This window comes from Olea europaea, unplaced genomic scaffold (genome assembly GCF_002742605.1).
Source record: "Olea europaea var. sylvestris unplaced genomic scaffold, O_europaea_v1 scaffold405, whole genome shotgun sequence".
In the NCBI taxonomy this organism is placed as follows: domain Eukaryota; kingdom Viridiplantae; phylum Streptophyta; class Magnoliopsida; order Lamiales; family Oleaceae; genus Olea; species Olea europaea.
This window is the reverse complement of record NW_019260152.1, coordinates 22,841-42,638: the sequence shown is the minus strand read 5'-3', so window position 1 is coordinate 42,638 and position 19,798 is coordinate 22,841. Positions and strand designations below refer to the sequence as shown.

Here is a 19,798-nt window from a genome sequence, read left to right as displayed (position 1 = left end):
TTCTTCATTATATTGAAAATGTAGGGTGAACCACTATCGATTTGTATGTCCTTTACTTGTTTTCTAATTGCTTTTCTATCTATTACTGCTCTTGAAAATAGGGATTAGGCTTAATCCATAGCATGTTGCCTTTTTTATGTTATCAAAATGGAAATTATCCTTTTACATGTGATGGATACTTCTGATATGTGTTTGTGAATGCTACAGTTCATCTTTTCTGGCCAGCGTTTGTGATAGCCACAATTGCTGCTGTTATTGCTAGTCAGGCCTTGATATCTACTTCATTTTCGTGCGTCAAGCAAGCTATGGCGCTCGGGTACTTCCCGAGGCTGAAAATAGTTCACTCTTCAAAAAGACGGATGAGTCAAATTTACCTTTCTATCATCAATTGGTTTTTGATGATCATGTGCATTATCGTGGTTACGGCCTTTAGTAGTACCACAGATATGTCCAATGCATATGATTAGTATTCCCTTATGCCAACCTAGGTTTTTTCTTTCTAGTAAATGCCCCTACCCATTTGATTTTCTGGAAGAACCAACTTCTGAACTTGTCGTATCAAATTTTAGATGATCTTTGAACATGTCACCTACTTGGAGTCCAAAGTTCTTTCTCAAAGATGCGGCAATGAATCGAAGATTCTTTGATTTGCGCTTGTAAATTACACAAGTAATGACGGAAGTTATCTTATCTTTGCAAGCATAGTCGAGTTTGGTGTAATGATTGTCAGCACGACCCTGATGACACTCGTCATGCTCTTGATATGGCAAACTAACTTATTTTTTGCTATCTACTTTCCACTCGTGTTTGGAACAATAGAGCTAATTTACCTGTCTGCCGTTTTATCCAAGATCACAGAGGGAGGTTGGCTACCATTGGCTTTTGCTTCTTTTTTCCTGTGTGTAATGTATGTGTGGAACTATGGAAGTGTGTTGAAGTTCCGCAATGAGCTATGTGGAACGATCTGGATGGAATTCATGCTTGAGCTTGGAGTGTCTCTTGGAATAGTGCGACTCCCAGGGATTGGATTGCTGTACAATGAGGTTGTCCAAGGCATACCGCCCATTTTTGGGCAGTGTCTATTGGATCTTCCCGCTATTCACTCTACTGTAGTCTTTATTTGTATCGAACATGTTCCAATACCATTCGTCACTCAAGAAAAACGATTTCTGTTTCGAAGGGTCTGCCCTAAAGACTACCATATATTTCGTTACATTGCTCGATATGCGTACAAAGATGTTAGGAAAGGAGATCATAATGCATTTGAACAACTTTTCGTGGAAAGCCTTGAAATTTTTTTAAGTTAAGAGGTTTGGAGCTTGCTCTAGGGAGTAATCAGAACGAATTAGAGTTTGACCACATTTCTGCAAGATCTAGAGATCGTGTTGTTCGGACTCGTGACTTAACTGGGGAACTGATGCACGATCAAGTATCGGATAAAGCAGGAATGTTTGCCTGGCCACCTAGTGTCATGTCAGAAGACGAAGATCCAAGTCTCGAGTATGAACTCTCTGCTCTTCGAAATGCTACTACCGCAGGATTTACTTACCTTTTCAATTATGGCGATGTGAGGGCCAAGAAAAACTCATGGTTTCTTAAGAGGGTGATGATAAATTACTGTTATGCACTCTTGAGGAACAACTGCAGACGAGGTGCTGCAACGATAATGGTTCCTCACATGAATATTATTGAAGTTGGTATGACATATGTGACACCCCGATCTTAAGCTTCGAGGGTCACGTACTAAACATAATAACTTCAGTCTTTGGTACATGTAAATACTCTTAAATAGAAGTATTACATGTTAAAAACTTATTTTCAATTTGGTAAAACAATTCTTATAAAATTTGAGGGCCGGTAAAAGTGCATGTCAACATGAAATTATACTTTACATATACGTCCTCGGCACTATCAAGGTTAGTTGGGGCAGCAAGTTTGACAATTTTTATAAAATTCATCCCAGCTCTGTTTTACATGAAATCTATGGCATTAGAAAGATAATTTCAAGTAGTTTTCTAGATTAAAATATGAAAATTTTCCAAGATCATATGATATGGACGTTTTACTAAAAACAGTGAAGTATTGCACAGGAAATCCAGATTGACCCCTCGACGTTTAGAATTTTATATCTCAGGCTATAAATATCCAAATTGAGTGATTCCTATGGCCATACTTAGAAAACTCAAAGAGGAACACAGAAATATTTTTAGAGTCTCGAATTGATGTTTATAGAGTTAGAAACATCATTTTGAAGTTGACCCCAAAACTATCCCGTTTCTGCCTTTTGTCACTTGCAAGGAGAAATTTTCTAAAAGATGTCACTTAACACAACATGAAAGATATGATTACAAACTTTACTTTTAATACCATATTATATCATGTCATATACATGTTTTTATACAATACCATAAGAAAAACAGATGGAAAGCAGTCATCGAACAAAACATACAAAAGGAAACTTTCGATGCAAAACATCTTTGTCCTTAACCCATCATCGCTTTTGCCAACTAACTTCCATCAATCCAACGATCATGGATCTGAAAATTTAGTATAAAATACTATGAGTATAAGGAATACTCAGTAAGATACCATGCTTGAATTTTATCATGATAATACTACACAAAAGAATGCAATCAAACACATACTTGCACCTTCCGGCCTGCCGGTGCCCTTCGGACTTGTCCTAAGGCATAAATAGATAGCTAACTTTGTGGACTTGTCCACCATATGCATATTATGATTTTTCATGCATAACTTAAGCATAAATATTACCATGAAAATAATACCCCTTAAGCATAGAAAATATCTTACCGTAAAACTTGAAGAAACTTCGATTGAGATATGAATTGAAAGTGCTAGGCTTTACTTCCTTTTCCTTTCCTTCCTTCTTGTCGGTTTTTCTCTCTATTTGTGTGTATAAGTGTATTGCAAAGTGAAGGAAATCTTTTTCTATGGCAATGGATATATATATATATATATATATATATAAGGATAATGGATTGATCTTTTTTTTTTTAATCCCCACCGCCTCACCTTTTGTTATCTCCCATTTTTTTTCTTACTTCTACACATGTTTGGTCTATTGCATAAGTGTATGGTAATGATACATGACAAGTGGGTTGATTATAGGGTAATAAATGGCCACAAATTCTAGATTTACAAAGGGAGTCTCTCATTTTCCAAATAATATAACCTAATCGCTCTAACTTTCATTATTAGCAAAGCATATCCCAAATTTAAATTTGTATCCAACTTACATATTCAAATATTGTAGATTGTAAAATAAATCCCAACAAAATAATTTAATCATTTGGTCAATTGAAGTCCTAACAAAATAATCTACTTCATTTAAATCCAAATTTGACTTATATTTCGACTAACTAAAGATCACTTCATGCATATACAACATTTAGCACTTCATGCCTGCATTCATTAACTACCTTTAGCATTAACCACTACAAAGGTGGGCCCCCTTTTTCTTATGGCCAAAAGAATATTGAAGGTTAAATCGCAATCCTAAAAGAAATTTAAACGAGCATAAAATTTGGAGTATTACATCTCTCCTCCCTTAAAAAAAATTTCGTCCTCGAAATTACCTTTAACTTAGTTGAAAAGTTCTGGATACTTGGTCTTGATTTCCTCTTCTCTTTCCCAAGTTGATTCTTCGACATTACGATTCCTCCATTGAACTCTCACTAACGGAATTTCTTTTGTCCTTAATTGTTGGATTCTGCGGTCCAATATTGCTACTGGTTTTTCCTCATATGTGATATTTTGTTTGATATCCAATGGTTGATAACTAACCACATGTCTTTGATCTGACACATATTGTCGAAGCATTGACACGTGGAACACATCATGAATTGCTGACAGATCTGGTGGTAGAGCGATTCGATAGGCTGTATTTCCAACTTTCTGTAAAATTTCAAAAGGACCTATGAATCTTGGTCGAAGTTTTCCTTTCTTTCCAAAACGAAGAACTCTCTTCATCGGTGCCACTTTTAAGAAAACTTTATCACCAACATTAAATGCCAAATCTTTTCTCCTTTTATCGACTTAACTTTTTTGTCGGCCCTGGACTACCTTGATTCTAGCTCTTATTTTATCAACCGCTCGACTAGTTTCTTCAATTATTTCAGGTCCTAAAACTCTTCGTTCCCCTACTTCATCCCAATAAAGGGGAGCTTCACATCTTCTGCCATAAAGAGCTTCGTAAGGTGCCATCTTTATCGTGGCTTGATAACTATTATTGTAAGCAAACTCTACCAGTGGTACATAATTTTCCCAACTGCCCCCTAAATCAAGGACGCATGCACGCAACATATCCTCCAAGGTCTGTATAGTCCTCTTCGATTGTCTATCAGTTTGTGGATGAAAGGCTGTGCTAAAGTTTAACTTGGTTCCCATAGCTTCTTGCAAACTTTTCCAAAATTTTGAGGTAAATATTGGATCTCTATCCGATACAATTGAGGCTGGGATACCATGCAAACGGATGACCTCTTTGATGTATAATCGCGCGTATTGATCCATACTAAAATTCATTCTTACAGGTAGAAAATGAGCTGACTTTGTTAACCGGTCCACTATAACCCACATAGCATCATTTCCCCTAGCTGATTTTGGAAAACCCATAACAAAATCCATAATTATATGCTCCCATTTCCATTGTGGAATTGTTAATGGTTCCAACAATCCAGATGGCCTTTGATGTTCAGCCTTCACTTGTTGACAAGTCATGAACCTCCTGACAAAAAGACCTATGCACCGTTTCATATTTCTCCACCAAAACATACTCCTTAGATCACGATACATTTTTGTACCTCCTGGATGGGTAGTATATGGAGTTAAGTGTACTTCTTCAAGAATTTCTTTCCTCAATCCCTCATCTTTAGGCACACACAACCTTCCCTTAAAAAGTAAGGCTTTATCACTACCTAATTCAAAATCCTTTGGCTTGCTAGTACCAACTTCGGATTTGATCTTTTGCAGGAAAGAGTCACCATCCTGTACTACTCTTATTCGATCTCTAAGTGTTGGTCGAATCGTTAGAGCCGCTATTCTAGTGATAGTTTGGGTTGGTGGAACAATTACTTCTAGATGTAAGTTGTTGAAATCCTTTAATAACTGGTCCTGCATAGTGATTAGTACTGCTAATTGTCCACCTGCCTTTCTGCTGAGAGCATCTGCTACTACATTAGCTTTACCAAGATGGTAAAGGATAGTGCAATCATAATCCTTTACTAGCTCTAGCCATCTCCTTTGCCTCATATTTAATTCCTTTTGGGTGAAAAAATACTTCAAACTCTTATGATCAGTATAAATGTCACACTTATTTCCATATAAGTAATGACGCCATATCTTGAGGGCATGAACTACTGCAGCCAATTCTAGATCATGGGTTGGATAGTTTTGTTCATATTGTTTCAATTGTCTGGAAGCGTAGGCTATCACCTTTCCTTTCTGCATCAGAACACATCCTATGCCCTGTTTCGAAGCATCGCTATATATAACAAATCCTTCTGGTCCGTCAGGTATTGTTAACACTGGAGCTGTGACTAATCTTCATTTCAGCTCTTGGAAGCTTTGTTCACATTTCTCTGACCATTGAAATTTTATCCCTTTTCGAGTCAATTAGGTCAATGGTCCTGCTATTTTAGAAAATCCTTCGATAAATCTTCTGTAGTAACCAGTCAATCTCAAGAAACTACGTATTTTTCTAACATTGGTTGGTCTTATCCAATTATTTACTGCTTCTACTTTAGTTGGATCTACTTCAATTCCTCGTGCTGTGATTACGTGCCCCAGAAAATCTATTTTATCCAACCAGAATTCACATTTCTTGAATTTGGCATAAAGCTTCTCTTTTCTTAGAGTTTCTAAGACAATCATGAGATGTTTCTCGTGTTCCTCATTATTCTTCGAATAGATTAAGATATCATCAATGAAAACTATAACAAATTGGTCTAAGTATTCATGGAATACTCTGTTCATTAGATCCATAAATACTGCCGGGGCATTAGTTAATCCAAAAGGCATCACCAGAGATTCATAATGACCATAACGCATCCTAAAATCCGTCTTAGGGATATCATCTGACTTAATTTTTAATTGGTGATATCCTGATCTTAGATCGATCTTTGAAAATACTGTAGCCCCCTTAAGCTGGTCAAACAAATCTTCTGTTCTTGGAAGTGGATATTTATTTTTGATAGTGAGGTGATTCAATTCTCGATAGTCAATGCACAGCCTCATTGTTCCATCCTTCTTTTTCACAAATAACACAGGTGCACCCCAAGGTGATACACTTGGTCTAATGAAACCCTTATCAAAAAGCTCCTTCAACTGTACCTTTAACTCTTGTAGTTCCAACGGTGCCATACGATATGGAGCCTTTGAAATAGGTGTTGCTTCTGGTACCAAATCGATGGTAAACTCTACTTGCTTGTCTGGTGGTATACCTAAAAGGTCTTCTGGAAAAACATCTTTATAGTGTCGAACTATTTGAACATCCTCAACTGACAACTTTTCTTGTTTAATGTCGGTCATCGATACTAGAAATCTTTGACCTAATTCCTTTCTCGGCATCCTTTCAACCTGGGTTGTTGACACTATACGAGACGAGGTATTTACCTCAGTTCCCACAAAACGGAACTCTTCCTCGCCCGGTCTTTGAAAAACCACCATTCTCTCGGTACAATGAATAATTGCATAGTTTTTAGACAACCAGTCCATACCAAGGATAACATCAAAGTCTTTTATCGTTAATGGAATTAGATCTACCGCTATACCTCTACCATCAATTTCCATCCTAAGATCTCTAGCTATTTGGTTAGCGACAAGTATCTTTCCAGATGGGAGAGATATTTCTAAGGTATACGGAAGGAATTCACATTCTACTTTAGACTTTGCAACAAAAGAAGAAGAAATGAACGAATGTGTAGCTCCAGAATCTATAAGTACAAATGCAGGAACATTGGAAACAGAGATGATACCTGCGAGGACATTAGGGTCTCGTTCTGCTTCTTGCCTAGATAAGGAGAAAACTCTTGCTTTTCCTTTCTTATCATCTCCAGCCTTCTGTGTCTGATTCTGGGGACATTCTTTAACGAAATGTCCTGATTTCCCACACTTGAAACAAACATTTTTTCCCAATAGACATTCTCCTTTGTGGGGTCTATCGCACTTAGGACAACGCTTTTCACCACTAACTCCTGCTATATCCGTCTTTCCTTTCTTTAGTGCATTATTCCCTTTTCCTTTACCGGTATTCTGTCTATCAAAGTTCCACTTCCTCTTACCTGAGAAATTTTGAACTTGGTAAGAATTTCCAACGTTTTGAGTTCTTTGATAAGAAATAGTCTGGGCTCGTTTAGGACTTCTCGATATGTGCCCAGCTCAAGAACTGACACTATGTCACGAATATAAGGTTGAAGTCCACGTTCAAATCTTCTAGCACGCTTTTCCTCAGTATCCACTAGATGTGGAGTAAACATTGATAATTCCTCAAATTTGCGTTCATATTCCACGAGGGTCATGGTTCCCTGCTGGAGTCTGAGGAACTCCATCTCCTTTTGATCTCTCACAGTTGCCGGGAAGAATTTTTCTTCTACAAATTCCTTAAACCTCTCCCAAGTTATAGCCTGTTCTTCAGCAGGTGTTAATGACCTGGTAGTCATGTCCCACCAATGGCTAGCCCCCTTTTTTAGCATAAACACTGAAAATGTTACCCTTTCAGCATCTTCGCATCTTATAAGTTTAAAGATATGTTCTAGTTCTCGTAACCAATCCTCAACTACTAACGGATCCATACTCCCCTCGAACGATGGAGGGTTCATTTTACGAAACTGCTCTATCATTGCAGTTCGATCCCTCGAGTTAGGTACTATTTGAGGTTGAATAGTTAGTTGGTTGGGTTCCTGATAATCAACTGGTATTTGTTGATTTAGGGTTCATTGCCCAGTCAAAGGTGGTGCCTGTTGTTGCTGTCCCAACTCTCGCATTACAGCAAGCAGTTCTCGTGCAAAGTTTGCAACATTAACTTCGTCCCCACTAGAACTAGCATTAACATTGTCGTGGTTGCGCTTTGGAGGCATCTCCTTTGAATAAAAAAAAATATTCATCCAATTAGAATTACTTCAGAACGTAATACTAATTTTAGAAAGAAAATCCAAAGGCCAAGGCAACTTTCTTTCATATATATACATTATTATTTTTCACAAACAGAAATCATGTTGAGGTATGGTACATACATTCAAAAGCAGAGGTACATATTACATCCTATCCTATTCCAAAAACAAAGATATCTAGATAAGATGGTGTCTAATCTTCTATTTCTTCTGGATCCTCATTGGGGTCTTCCTCTGGGTCTTCTTCTTGGCCTTCTTCTAACGTGCTTTGCTCCGAACTATCTGGTAATGGTACGGGAAAACTTTCATCTAGAGCTCTAGAAAAATACTTAGCCAACGGTCCCTTATCTAGCCTAGAATTGGTAGCTCGTAAACTGGTATTCATGGATAAGATTATAGTCTTCTTAAAGTTTCACTGTAAATCACGGCTAGTTCCATAACTTTCTCGAAGCAAATATGTAAGGTCCTCATACGAAAGGTCATCGTCAGACCATAGCACAATCTCATTTATGACTGAGGCCCAAGGCTCTGTATCTTCACCTTATCCCTTAAACTATGGTGTATCTCCCATAACATCTCAATAATACAATCTAGCAGATCAAGATGTTGTTCGAGGCTATGGAGCGGATGCATACGATAATTATAGTAAAATGCCAATAAAATGTCCTGCTTCTTCGCGAAACCACAAGCTTCTGTCCTTATGGGGGTTCTTACCGTTCGTGCCATAACTAGGACAAAAATTGATTATGTTACTCTACAAGGCTCTAATAAATATTTAGATATAAGTGTTTATGACTTCATAATCTCAACCATGACTTAATTTAAAGTATTCCTATATCCAGCCATAGATATAGCAGTTCGTTGCATAAGAAAACTCATAAAATTAAAAAAATTTTTTTTTTACCTTGATCGTTGGTTGGAAGTCAGTTGCTAGCTTGCTCGATGATGAAGGACAGTAACTTTCTTTTAAAGAGTCTATAGAAGAGTATAACTGCTCTGATACCACACTGTGACACCCCAATCTTAAGCTTCGAGGGTCACGTACTAAACATAATAACTTCAGTTTTTGGTACATGTAAATACTCTTAAATAGAAGTATTACATGTTAGAAACTTATTTTCAATTTGGTAAAACAATTCTTATAAAATTTGATGGCCGGTAAAAGTGCATGTCAACATGAAATTATACTTTACATATACGTCCTCGATACTATCAAGGTTAGTTGGGGCAGCAAGTTTGACAATTTTTATAAAATTCATCCCAACTCCGTTTTACATGAAATTTATGGCATTAGAAAGATAATTTCAAGTAGTTTTCTACATTAAAATATGAAAATTTTCCAAGATCATATGATATGGACGTTTTACTAAAAACAGTGAAGTATTGCACAGGAAATCCAGATTGACCCTCTACGTTTAGAAATTTATATCTCAGGCTATAAATATCCAAATTGAGTGATTCCTATGGCCATACTTAGAAAACTCAAAGACGAACACAGAAATATTTTTAGAGTCTCGAATGGATGTTTATAGAGTTAGAAACATTGTTTTGAAGTTGACCCTAAAACTGTCATGTTTCTGCCTTTTGTCACTTGCAAGGAGAAATTTTCTAAAAGATGTCACTTAACACAACATGAAAGATATGAATACAAACTTTACTTTTAATACCATATTACATCATGTCATATACATGTTTTTATATAACACCATAAGAAAAACAGATGGAAAGCAGTCATCGAACAAAACATACAAAAGGAAACTTTCGCTGCAAAACATCTTTGTCCTTAACCCATCATCGCTTTTGCCAACTAACTTCCATCAATCCAATGATCATGGATATGAAAATTTAGTATAAAATACTATGAGTATAAGGAATACTCAGTAAAATACCATGCTTGAATTTTATCATGATAAAACTACACAAAAGAATGCAATCAAACACATACTTGCACCTTTCGGCTTGCCGGTGCCCTTCGGACTTGTCCTAAGGCATAAATAGATATCTAACTTTGTGGACTTGTCCACCATATGCATATTATGGCTTTTCATGCATAACTTAAGCATAAATATTACCATGAAAATAATACCCCTTAAGCATAGAAAATATCTTACCGTAAAACCTGAAGAAACTTCGATTGAGATATGAATTGAAAGTGTTAGGCTTTACTTTCTTTTCCTTTCCTTTCGTTCCTTCTTGTCGGTTTTTCTCTCTATTTGTGTGTATAATTGCTTTGCAAAGTGAAGGAAAAAAGATCAATCCATTATCCTTATATAGATATATATATATAAGGATAATGGATTGATCTTTTTTTTTTTTAATCCCCACCGCCTCACCTTTTGTTATCTCCCATTTTTTTCTTACTTCTACACATGTTTGGTCTATTGCATAAGTGTATGGTAATGATACATGACAAGTGGGTTGATTATAGGGTAATAAGTGGCCACAAATTCTAGATTTACAAAGGGAGTCTCTTATTTTCCAAATAATATAACCTAATCCCTCTAACTTTCATTATTAGCAAAGCATATTCCAAATTTAAATTTGTATCCAACTTACATATTCAAATATTGTAGATTGTAAAATAAATCCCAACAAAATAATTTAATCATTTGGTTAATTGAAGTCCTAACAAAATAATCTACTTCATTCAAATCCAAATTTGACTTATATTTCGACTAACTAAAGATCACTTCATGCATATACAACATTTAGCACTTCATGCCTGCATTCATTAACTACCTCTAGCATTAACCACTACAAAGGTGGTGCCCCCTTTTTCTTATGGCCAAAAGAATATTGAAGGTTAAATCGCTATCCTAAAAGAAATTTAAACGAGCATAAAATTTCGGAGTATTACAACATGCATGGTCTGATTAATGTTGATGATCATGTAAGTTTAGATTATGGATCCTCAAATTTTTACGCAGCCACAAAAGTACTACTTAACATGGCATAGGCTATTTCATTCTGGCATGTTTGGCTAAGCTTAAAATTAAGTGAAAAAGATACTTTCTGATGTATGTGATTCTTAATTTACAGTCTAAAATAACTTGTAATTTTTAATTTTGATCAATATGTAACTTATTAAGCTTAGCCAAACATGCTCTGAATTTAAGAGGACTGTTTTTGCCCAATATGATAACAACTTAAATCTTTTCCTCCCAAAAAATTTTTGAGGTAAAACTACCCATAATTCGTCCAATGAACATTCACCGGAGGAGCAGCAGCATGAATTGCCATTGTTCAGTGCGAACATAGTACCATAGGCAGATGCATGGGCAGACCCACCTTTTTTTGGTTCAAAAATTCTCTAGTTTTACCCTAACTCTCTCTCTCTCTCTCTCTCTCTCTCTCTCTCACGTTTAGAATACACAACTCAAATAAACCTTCCATCAATCTCCAATTTTAATCTCTATTATTCAATCTAAGTAAATCATTCTTCTCCAATATTCAATCTCTATTCTCCATTTTTCAATTGGGTATGGAATTTTATAGTTTTAATTTTTTTGTTTAATGTACTGGTTTTATATTCAGTTTTCTCTCTTTTTGCTTTTCTTTGTTATTATTCATGATGGAAGGCATGAGATTTTAACGTTGCAATTGATTTTGACAGAATGTTTGAAATATAGGTTTTGAAATTCTTACTAAGGTTAAAGAATTTAAGTAACAATCCTTATTTTATTTATCATTTTTGTTGAAATTATGGAAAACTGTTGGTGACATTGAGAGTGTGTTTGATTGACATGAAAAATATTGCCTAGAAAACAAAATGTTTTGAGAAGTTGAAAAATATTTTCAATGAAAAAAATAGAAATCAAACACTCAAAGTAGGAATTTAGGTGCAAAACTGATATTTTTCATGAAAAATAAATGCAATCAAACATGCCCTAATAGATGAAGTGAAATTTGTTTGATTTGGTTGGTTTTAACATTTTGATTTTTTACCCCACAATAGGAAATGTGGTAGATGAATTTTGTTTTGATGTGTTAAGTGAATACTGTTAGATATATATATCAAAGAAATAATTAAATGGGACCATTGGCCGAGTGAAAAAAGGTTGAAAATTTTTTGTCCACCTACCCCCACACACAAGCCACGTGAATACTTAATAGTCTAAGATTGGGCTATTGGACTTATTTAATTAAAATAAATTTATTATTATTATTTATCATAACTGTTTTCATATTTATGTCAAATTAGCAAGTAAAAATTTACCGGTAAAAGAAACACGTTGGAGGTAGTTATTTGTGATTTAGGGGAATAATAAAATCCATAGTTTTTTTATTAAATTCTGAATTATTAGTAAAAGTTATAATTTGTGGGCTACGTGTACAGTTTCTTTCATGAAAAAATTACTCAAAAATATTTCATCTTCTGTACTTTATACATATTTTTTCCTCAAATTATATTTTTAATGTATTGTTCCTCAAAATATTGGATTTTTGCTACAAGTCATTCGAGAAAATGTTGGATTTTTGTTGTGAATATTTTTGGAGTTTTGCTACAGCTGTATGTTGAAGAAGTTGACTATTATTACAGATTTACAGCAGAGTTTCTGATTTTTGGCGCCATTAATTCCCACCTCTCTCTTTAAAATCACAGTCGTCCAAATGCTTTTTATCTCGGCCACCCACGTGTATTTGTCAACCCATTTTGTAAGCTTCCTTTGTACAAGAAGCATTATTGATATGAGCATTAAATTTGATAATGACAAGTAATGATAGTCGCTCAACTTTGTAGGCTAATGTGTGAGTTAGCTGTCAATAATTTAAAAAAAAAATAGAAAAAAAGAAAACAATCTTGTTACATGTATACTTTATTATCCACCTTCATTTATACTCTTTCATATGGCAAGATCTACACTCTGAATTTTCAATCCTTCCATCATATCATTGTACATATTTCCTCTACGTAGGGGAGGATGCCATCCTTGTTGTCAACAAGGATGTACATCTAGCTTAATTATTAAAAAATAAATAAATTGAGGAGACTATTTGGACCAATTAGAACTCTTGGGCCATGGGATTATTATTGGGCCACTTAAAAGTGACATTTTATGTAATATATATTATATATGATATATAAATATTTATGGTAGTATATCATAAAATATTATTAAGTTGATAGGTAAATACGATTTTTTTTCCATTTTTTATTGTATTTCAGATTTTGGGAATTTTTGGTTAATTGAATTGGATTGGATTGTGGATATGTAAATTGGGTTGGGTAAATAGATTTAAAAGGTAAATTGATTATGGGCTTGTTGGATAATTGGTTTTGGCCCTTTGGGCCAGTTGGCCTTCTTCTAAAAAAAAAAAAATTTATTGGGCAAAAATTAGGCGCCCTATAGTTTTGGGCCTGAGGCGCAGGCCTCAGTGACCTCAGTCCAGGACCAACCCTGGTTAGGGTACGTGTTATAATTGACTGATTTAGATTGTTATCACACGCTCAATAACAATCTGAAAAGTTAATTAAATCTAATTATGTACAGACATCTAATTGGAAGATTCTCGATTATTCTGTAGATTTTGGACTGATCATGTAAATTGATGAATTATGAACTTTGTCAAAAGTATGAAGATTATGTTAATTCTACTTTTGACTTCCACTTATTCAATGTGATTAATGTGTGAGCTTTTTCGCAGATTTTCAGATCAACAATCTAAATTGGGTAGTAAAATCACACATTCATTGGTAAAAAGGGAAAATTGATCACTAGTTTTAAAAATAAAGCCCGTGTAAAATTTGAAAGGATAGATTTACATTAATTAGAATGAATGTGCAAAACATTGAACCTAGAATTTAAGGTGGAAAAAAGGGTAATAATTAAGGTAGTGAGCAGTTATTGCATAACTGTTCAAAAGCAATTTTTCCACTACTCTTGCACACGTCCTCATTGTGCAGTTACCATCGGTGCAATTTTTATAAACTAAAATTTTCCCTTTTTTAAAACTTTGACAGTTAGGGGCCAATTCTCTTCATCTTATACTACATTGTTCTAAATCTTCCTTCGCATTTGATTTACATTTTCCCTGTTTCGAGCTCCATTTTTTAGAAATTAGTAGCAAGGACCAAGGCTAACAAGGGAAGGAATGGGCAAGGAGAATTGTCCACCAGCGCCACCTTTACTGGTGCTCGAGGGGATTTACACAAAAGTTCGTGAAATCAGCTCAACACTGGTGTTGCCCAAAAATCCTTAAAGGCTGTACAGTCTGGGCTTAACATGTCTATGGTCTATTTGTCTTATGAAGCGCCAGTAAAGACTCTTGAACATGTATCTCTAGAGGATCCTACTGTTGAGAATTGTTGTTCAACATCAGTAAATCAATGTGTGGAAGTGGAAGTTGGAATGAAATTGGAATTGGTAGCCCCGAGTGTGGCTTGTGCGACCGCACAGGCATATAACCTTTCAGTTGCACAAGGACCTACAGAAACTTAGAGGCCCAGTTTGAGTTTAACCATGCGACTGCATGGTATATAAATCCGACCATTTGGTGGCAGTTTTTAGCAGTTGTGAATTCAAACTTGGTGACTTTTGACTCATATTTTGGCACCATTTTGTACAGATGGTTTATGTCTATAAATAGTGGATCTATGTTGAAGGCAAAACATATCAAAAACATCAAGATTCCATATTACTTCCAAAACCAAAGATCAAAGTCTTTTAAATACATATTCAATATTCATCCTTTGTATTCTTTAAGTTTTCAAGGATTTTCACTGGTGCTTTAGTGATTAATCCTTGTCAAGGCTTGTTAAAATTCTACAAACCATTTGCCATCAACCTTCAAAGCATCTTAAAGTATTAGGAGAAGGGGCAAATATCGTTTGAGGACAACGATATCATGTTCAAGCCATTCGTTGATACAAGTTCGTGATTGTCTTGATCTTGGTGTTGTGGGTTCATATTTCGTGATTTCTACTCCAACCCAATGAAATTTATCCAACAATCTCAAATGATATTTCTGCGATGGAAAGAGAGACAATGATAGCGACAATCAAACTCATGAATCAAGACTTGGGTGCAGTTGGATCGGTTTGATGGAACGAACTACACTCGATGGAAAGACAAATTGAAGTTTCTTCTCGCTGCATTGAAGATCTTCTACATCCTAGATTCGGATATTGCGCCACTATCGGAACTAATGAATGGAGAGGTGGAAGCTGTTAGGAATGAAAGACAGAAGTGCCAAGAAGATGAACTAATTTCTCGTGGCCAGATTCTCAACGCACTTTCTGATTGTTTGTACGATTTATATATAAACACAATATCGAACAAAGAAATTTGGGAAGCATTGGAAAACAAATATAAAGCGAAGGAAGAAGGTACCAAGAAATTTTATATTTCGAAATATTTTGATTTTAAGTTGTTGGACAATATTCCCCTTTTATCCCAAATACATGAAATGCAAATTATTGTCAATAAATTAAAGGCGGTGAAAATTGATATACTGGAGATCTTTCAAGTGGGGGTTATTATTGCCAAACTTCCTGAAACTTGGAAAGGATACCGGTTGAAGATTATGCATAGTTGCGAAGATTATTCTTTGGAACAATTGCAAAAGCATCTTCGAATCGAAGAGGAGTCGAGAATACGTGATAAAACTGAAATTTTAAATGAGGGCTTTTCTAAACCAAATGTTGTGGAGAAAATAGAACCGTCAGCAAAATCCAACAAAAGGAAGCTTTCTAGGAATTTCAACAAGTCCAAGAAGAAGATAAAAGGAGGTTGTTTTATGTGTGGGAGATTTGGTCACTATGCAATGATTGTAGGCACCAAAAACAAAACAATTTCGAGTCGAAAGTGAATTCCATTCAAGATGACAAAATTGTGGCCACCTTAAATGAAGTGAATGCAATCAAAGGAAAGGTTCCCCTGTGGTGGTATGATACTTGTTCTACGATACATGTGTCATATGATAAATCTTTGTTCAAAATTTATCCAAAAGTGGATGGAGAATAAGAGATTCAAATGGGTAATGAGATGCGGTCCAAGGTGTTTGGAAAAGGAAGTGTAGACATTATCTTCACCTCTGCAAAAACTGTTACTCTAACTAATGTACTATATGTTCCAGTTATGAATAGGAACCCAAGTAGTGATAATCTCTTGGGAAAATCGGGCATCATATGTGTTTATGAGTCCGGTAAACTTATATTATCCCTTAACGCAAAATTTGTTGGAAAAGGCTATTCTTGTGAAGGAATGATCAAACTATGTACCATTGACAATGAAATAAATAAAACTAATTTTGCTTATGCTGTTGATTTATTTTCATTATGGCATGTTGATTAGGACATATTGGTAAAAGTATTATGAAACATATGAAAAAATGTAATTTGATTTCATATGATGAAAATAATGAACACAAATGTAAAATATGTGTATAATCTAAAATGATTAAAAAGCTATATTAAAGTGTTCAAAGGACCTCTAGTATCTTGGAATTAATTCATATGGATATATATGAATTAAATGGCATGTTAACTAGATGTGGAAATAAATATTTCATAACTTTTATAGATGACTTTTCTAGATATACATATGTTTATTTGATAAAACATAAAAGTGAGGCGTTTGACATATTTAAGGCATACAAGAATGAAGTTGAAAATTATTTAGGAATGAAAAATTAAAATTTTAAGGAGTGATAGAGGTGGTGAATACTTTTCCAGCAATTTTAACTTATTTTGTGAATAACATGGAATTATTCATCAATATTCTGCATCTAGGACACCCGAACAAAACGTCTGGGTTGAAAGAAAAAATAGAACCTTAGTTGAAATGATTAATGCCATGCTTATTTATGCTAAGTTGCCATTTAACTTGTAGGGTGAAGCCTTATTAAGTGCATGTAGAATACTTAATAGAATTCCTTCAAAATATACTAAGGTTTTCCTTATGAATTGTGGAAAGGAAGAAAATTGAACATTGGATACTTCAAAATGTGGGGACGTCTTGCTTATTGTAAGAGCACAAATCTTAATAGGATCAAATTGGGTCCAAGAGGCATTAAATGTGCCTTTGTTGGATATGGAAACAATAGCAAATCTTATAGATTGCTGAATTTGGAGTCCAATGTGTTATCGAATCCAACGATTTGGAGTTCTTTGAGAATTCTTATATTTAGATAATGAATTGAGGAAAAATCTTGAAAATATCCCTCGCTCCAGTGGAACATATGATGAAATATCTTCTAAAGATGTTGATAAATTTAGTGAACCAAGAAGAAGCAAAAGAAGTCAGGTTGAGAAGTCTTTAGAACCGAATGAAATCGATTCTCAACTTATCTCCTCTTACTTAGTAGAGAGAAACGAGTTGAATGTTGTGAGAACAATTCCTTTTGTTCTACAAGTGGAAATCGACCTTAAAACTTATAAAGAAGCTATGGCTTCACGTGACAACGTCTTTTGGAAGAATGCAATTAAGAACGAAATGGATTCGATAATATCCAACAATACTTGGGAACTTCTCGATTTACCACCAGGATCCAAACTTATGGGATACAAATAGGTATATAGGAGAAAATATAATGTTGATGGGTCCCTAAATACTTTCAAGGCTAGATAGATAGCCAAATGATATCAACAAAAGGAAGGAATTGACTATTTTGATTCTTATGCACCGGTAGTTAGAACAACATCGATAAGGATATTATTCTCTTTAGCTTCAATATATGACTTGCATGTTCATCAAATAAATGTCAAGACGACATTTTTAAATGGAGATCTCGATGAAGAGGTCTATATTGAACAACCCGAAGGTTTGCCCTACCTGAAAATGAACATAAGGTGTGCAAGTTGGTAAAATCTTTATATGGTCTGAAACAGGTAACTAAGAAATGACATGAAAAATTTGACTTAGCCATAATACCATTCGGGTTTAAACATAATAGCGTAGATAAATGTTTATACTCTAAGGTTTGTAATAATTATGTGATATTTATATGCTTATATGTTGACGACATGTTGATTGTGAGTTATCACATGGACGGTATAAAAGAATCAAAGATGTTTCTATCTGACACATTCAAGATGAAGGATCTTGGACTGGTGGATACCATTTTAGGTATCAAAGTTACAAAGACTAGTGGGGATTACCATCTAAATCAATCACGTTACATCGAGAATGTGATAAATAATTTGAAACATTTGAACACAAATGAATGTAGTACCCTAACTGATCCAAGTTTAAAACTTGTAAAGAATGATGGAAGGGCGATTGCTCAATTGGAATATCCTAGTGTTATAGGAAGTCTTATGTATGCAGTTCAATGCACAAGACCGAACATAGTCTATGCTATAAGTAAACTTAGCAGATTTACTAACAATCCGAGTAATGATCATTGGAAGGCTATTGAAAGAGTTCTTGGATACTTAAAGCAAATTAAAAACTTGGGCCTGCAATATACTAAATTCCCGACGGTATTGGAAAGATTTACCGACGCTAGTTGGATATCTACCACTGGTGAGAGTAAATCCACTTCCAGTTGGGTCTTCACTCTTGGAGGAGGTGCTATTTCTTGGAAATCAAAGAAACAAACATGTATAACACACTCGGCCATGGAATCTGAATTTGTAACCCTATCAAATACCGGAAAGAGGTTGAGTGGCTTAAGGATCTCTTTTATGAGATATCTTTGGGATCAAAGGACATTTCTTCAATACCTATCATGTGTGATAATCAAGCCACGTTAGTCAAGGCATAAAATGAAGTATACAATGGAAAGTCTAGACATATGGGTCTAAGACATGACTACATAAAGAAATTAATCAAAGATGGAATAATTTCCCTAAATTATGTCAAGTCTATTAAGAATCTAATGGATTCTTTAACTAAACCACTAAATTTCTATTTAGTGGCATCTACTTCGAGTAGAATGGGATTGAAACTCCTAAACTAAAAAGATCCACCAATGACGGCAACCCTACCTGTCATTTCTCGAAAGGTAATCCACGAGTTCAAAGGATAACAATAAGTCATTTGATAAGTAGATAGTTGTAGCATTATACAAATCCACAATAATCCTATCCTAAGTAAACAATGCTGGTTGAGCCTTGAACTCTTAATAAAGTTTAGTGCTAAAACACAAGCATTTCTAAAAAAGTAACAAAGATGTTGGAAGAACTTTACCTAAACAAACTTCGAGGTGGTGCCGCCTCAATAGAGAGTTAAAGTTTCTCTCTTAAAAGTTTATTGAAAAGGATAAGCGCAAGGCCATAAAAGGGCTAAAAGAAACTGGGAAACTTGAGAACACGTGGTATTCGTGTATGTTTTCTTATTGGTATTATCACATGTAATAACTGGTTCAAAGCTACGGCCACCTTTGGTTTCGACTTTACTTTGTTAGAATTACACTATGATTAGATTCAAATCGAAAGATATCTAATCCTTAGGCATGAGTATCGTATTCATTGAATGTGAGATTTTATTGAATATTGAACAAGTGTGGGATTCTTGAGAATTGTTGTTCAACATCAATAAATCAATGTGTGGAAGCAGAAGTTGGAATGAAATTGGAATTGGTAGCCCCGAGTGTGGCCTGTAAGATCGCACAGGCATATAACCTTGCGGTCGTACAAGGACCTATCGAAACTTAGAGGCCTGATTTGAGTTTAACTGCCATGTGGTCGCATGGTACATAAATCCGACCATTTGCTGGCAGTTTTTAGC

At 35.0% G+C, this 19,798-nt stretch overlaps 1 protein-coding gene and 1 pseudogene across 1 annotated transcript; both read left to right on the top strand.

Annotated features, from left to right (window-relative positions):
- The first annotated feature begins 549 nt into the window (after window positions 1–549).
- On the top strand, window positions 550–1,726 carry LOC111387463 (annotated as a pseudogene).
- Window positions 1,727–14,700: 12,974 nt separating this feature from the next.
- On the top strand, window positions 14,701–15,935 carry LOC111387462. Its single transcript, XM_023012019.1, has 2 exons — window positions 14,701–14,850; window positions 15,156–15,935. The coding sequence occupies exons 1-2, from the start codon at window positions 14,701–14,703 to the stop codon at window positions 15,933–15,935; spliced, it is 930 nt and encodes a 309-aa protein (XP_022867787.1).
- Window positions 15,936–19,798: the final 3,863 nt, after the last annotated feature.

Excerpts from the sequence above, each read along its gene's own strand:
- LOC111387462 (XM_023012019.1), top strand. The coding sequence starts at position 14,701 with ATGTCTATAAATAGTGGATCTATGTTGAAGGCAAAACATATCAAAAAC. Across the intron at positions 14,851-15,155 it reads GTTTTCAAGGATTTTCACTG|TTGGATCGGTTTGATGGAAC; the intron begins GTGCTTTAGTGA and ends ACTTGGGTGCAG.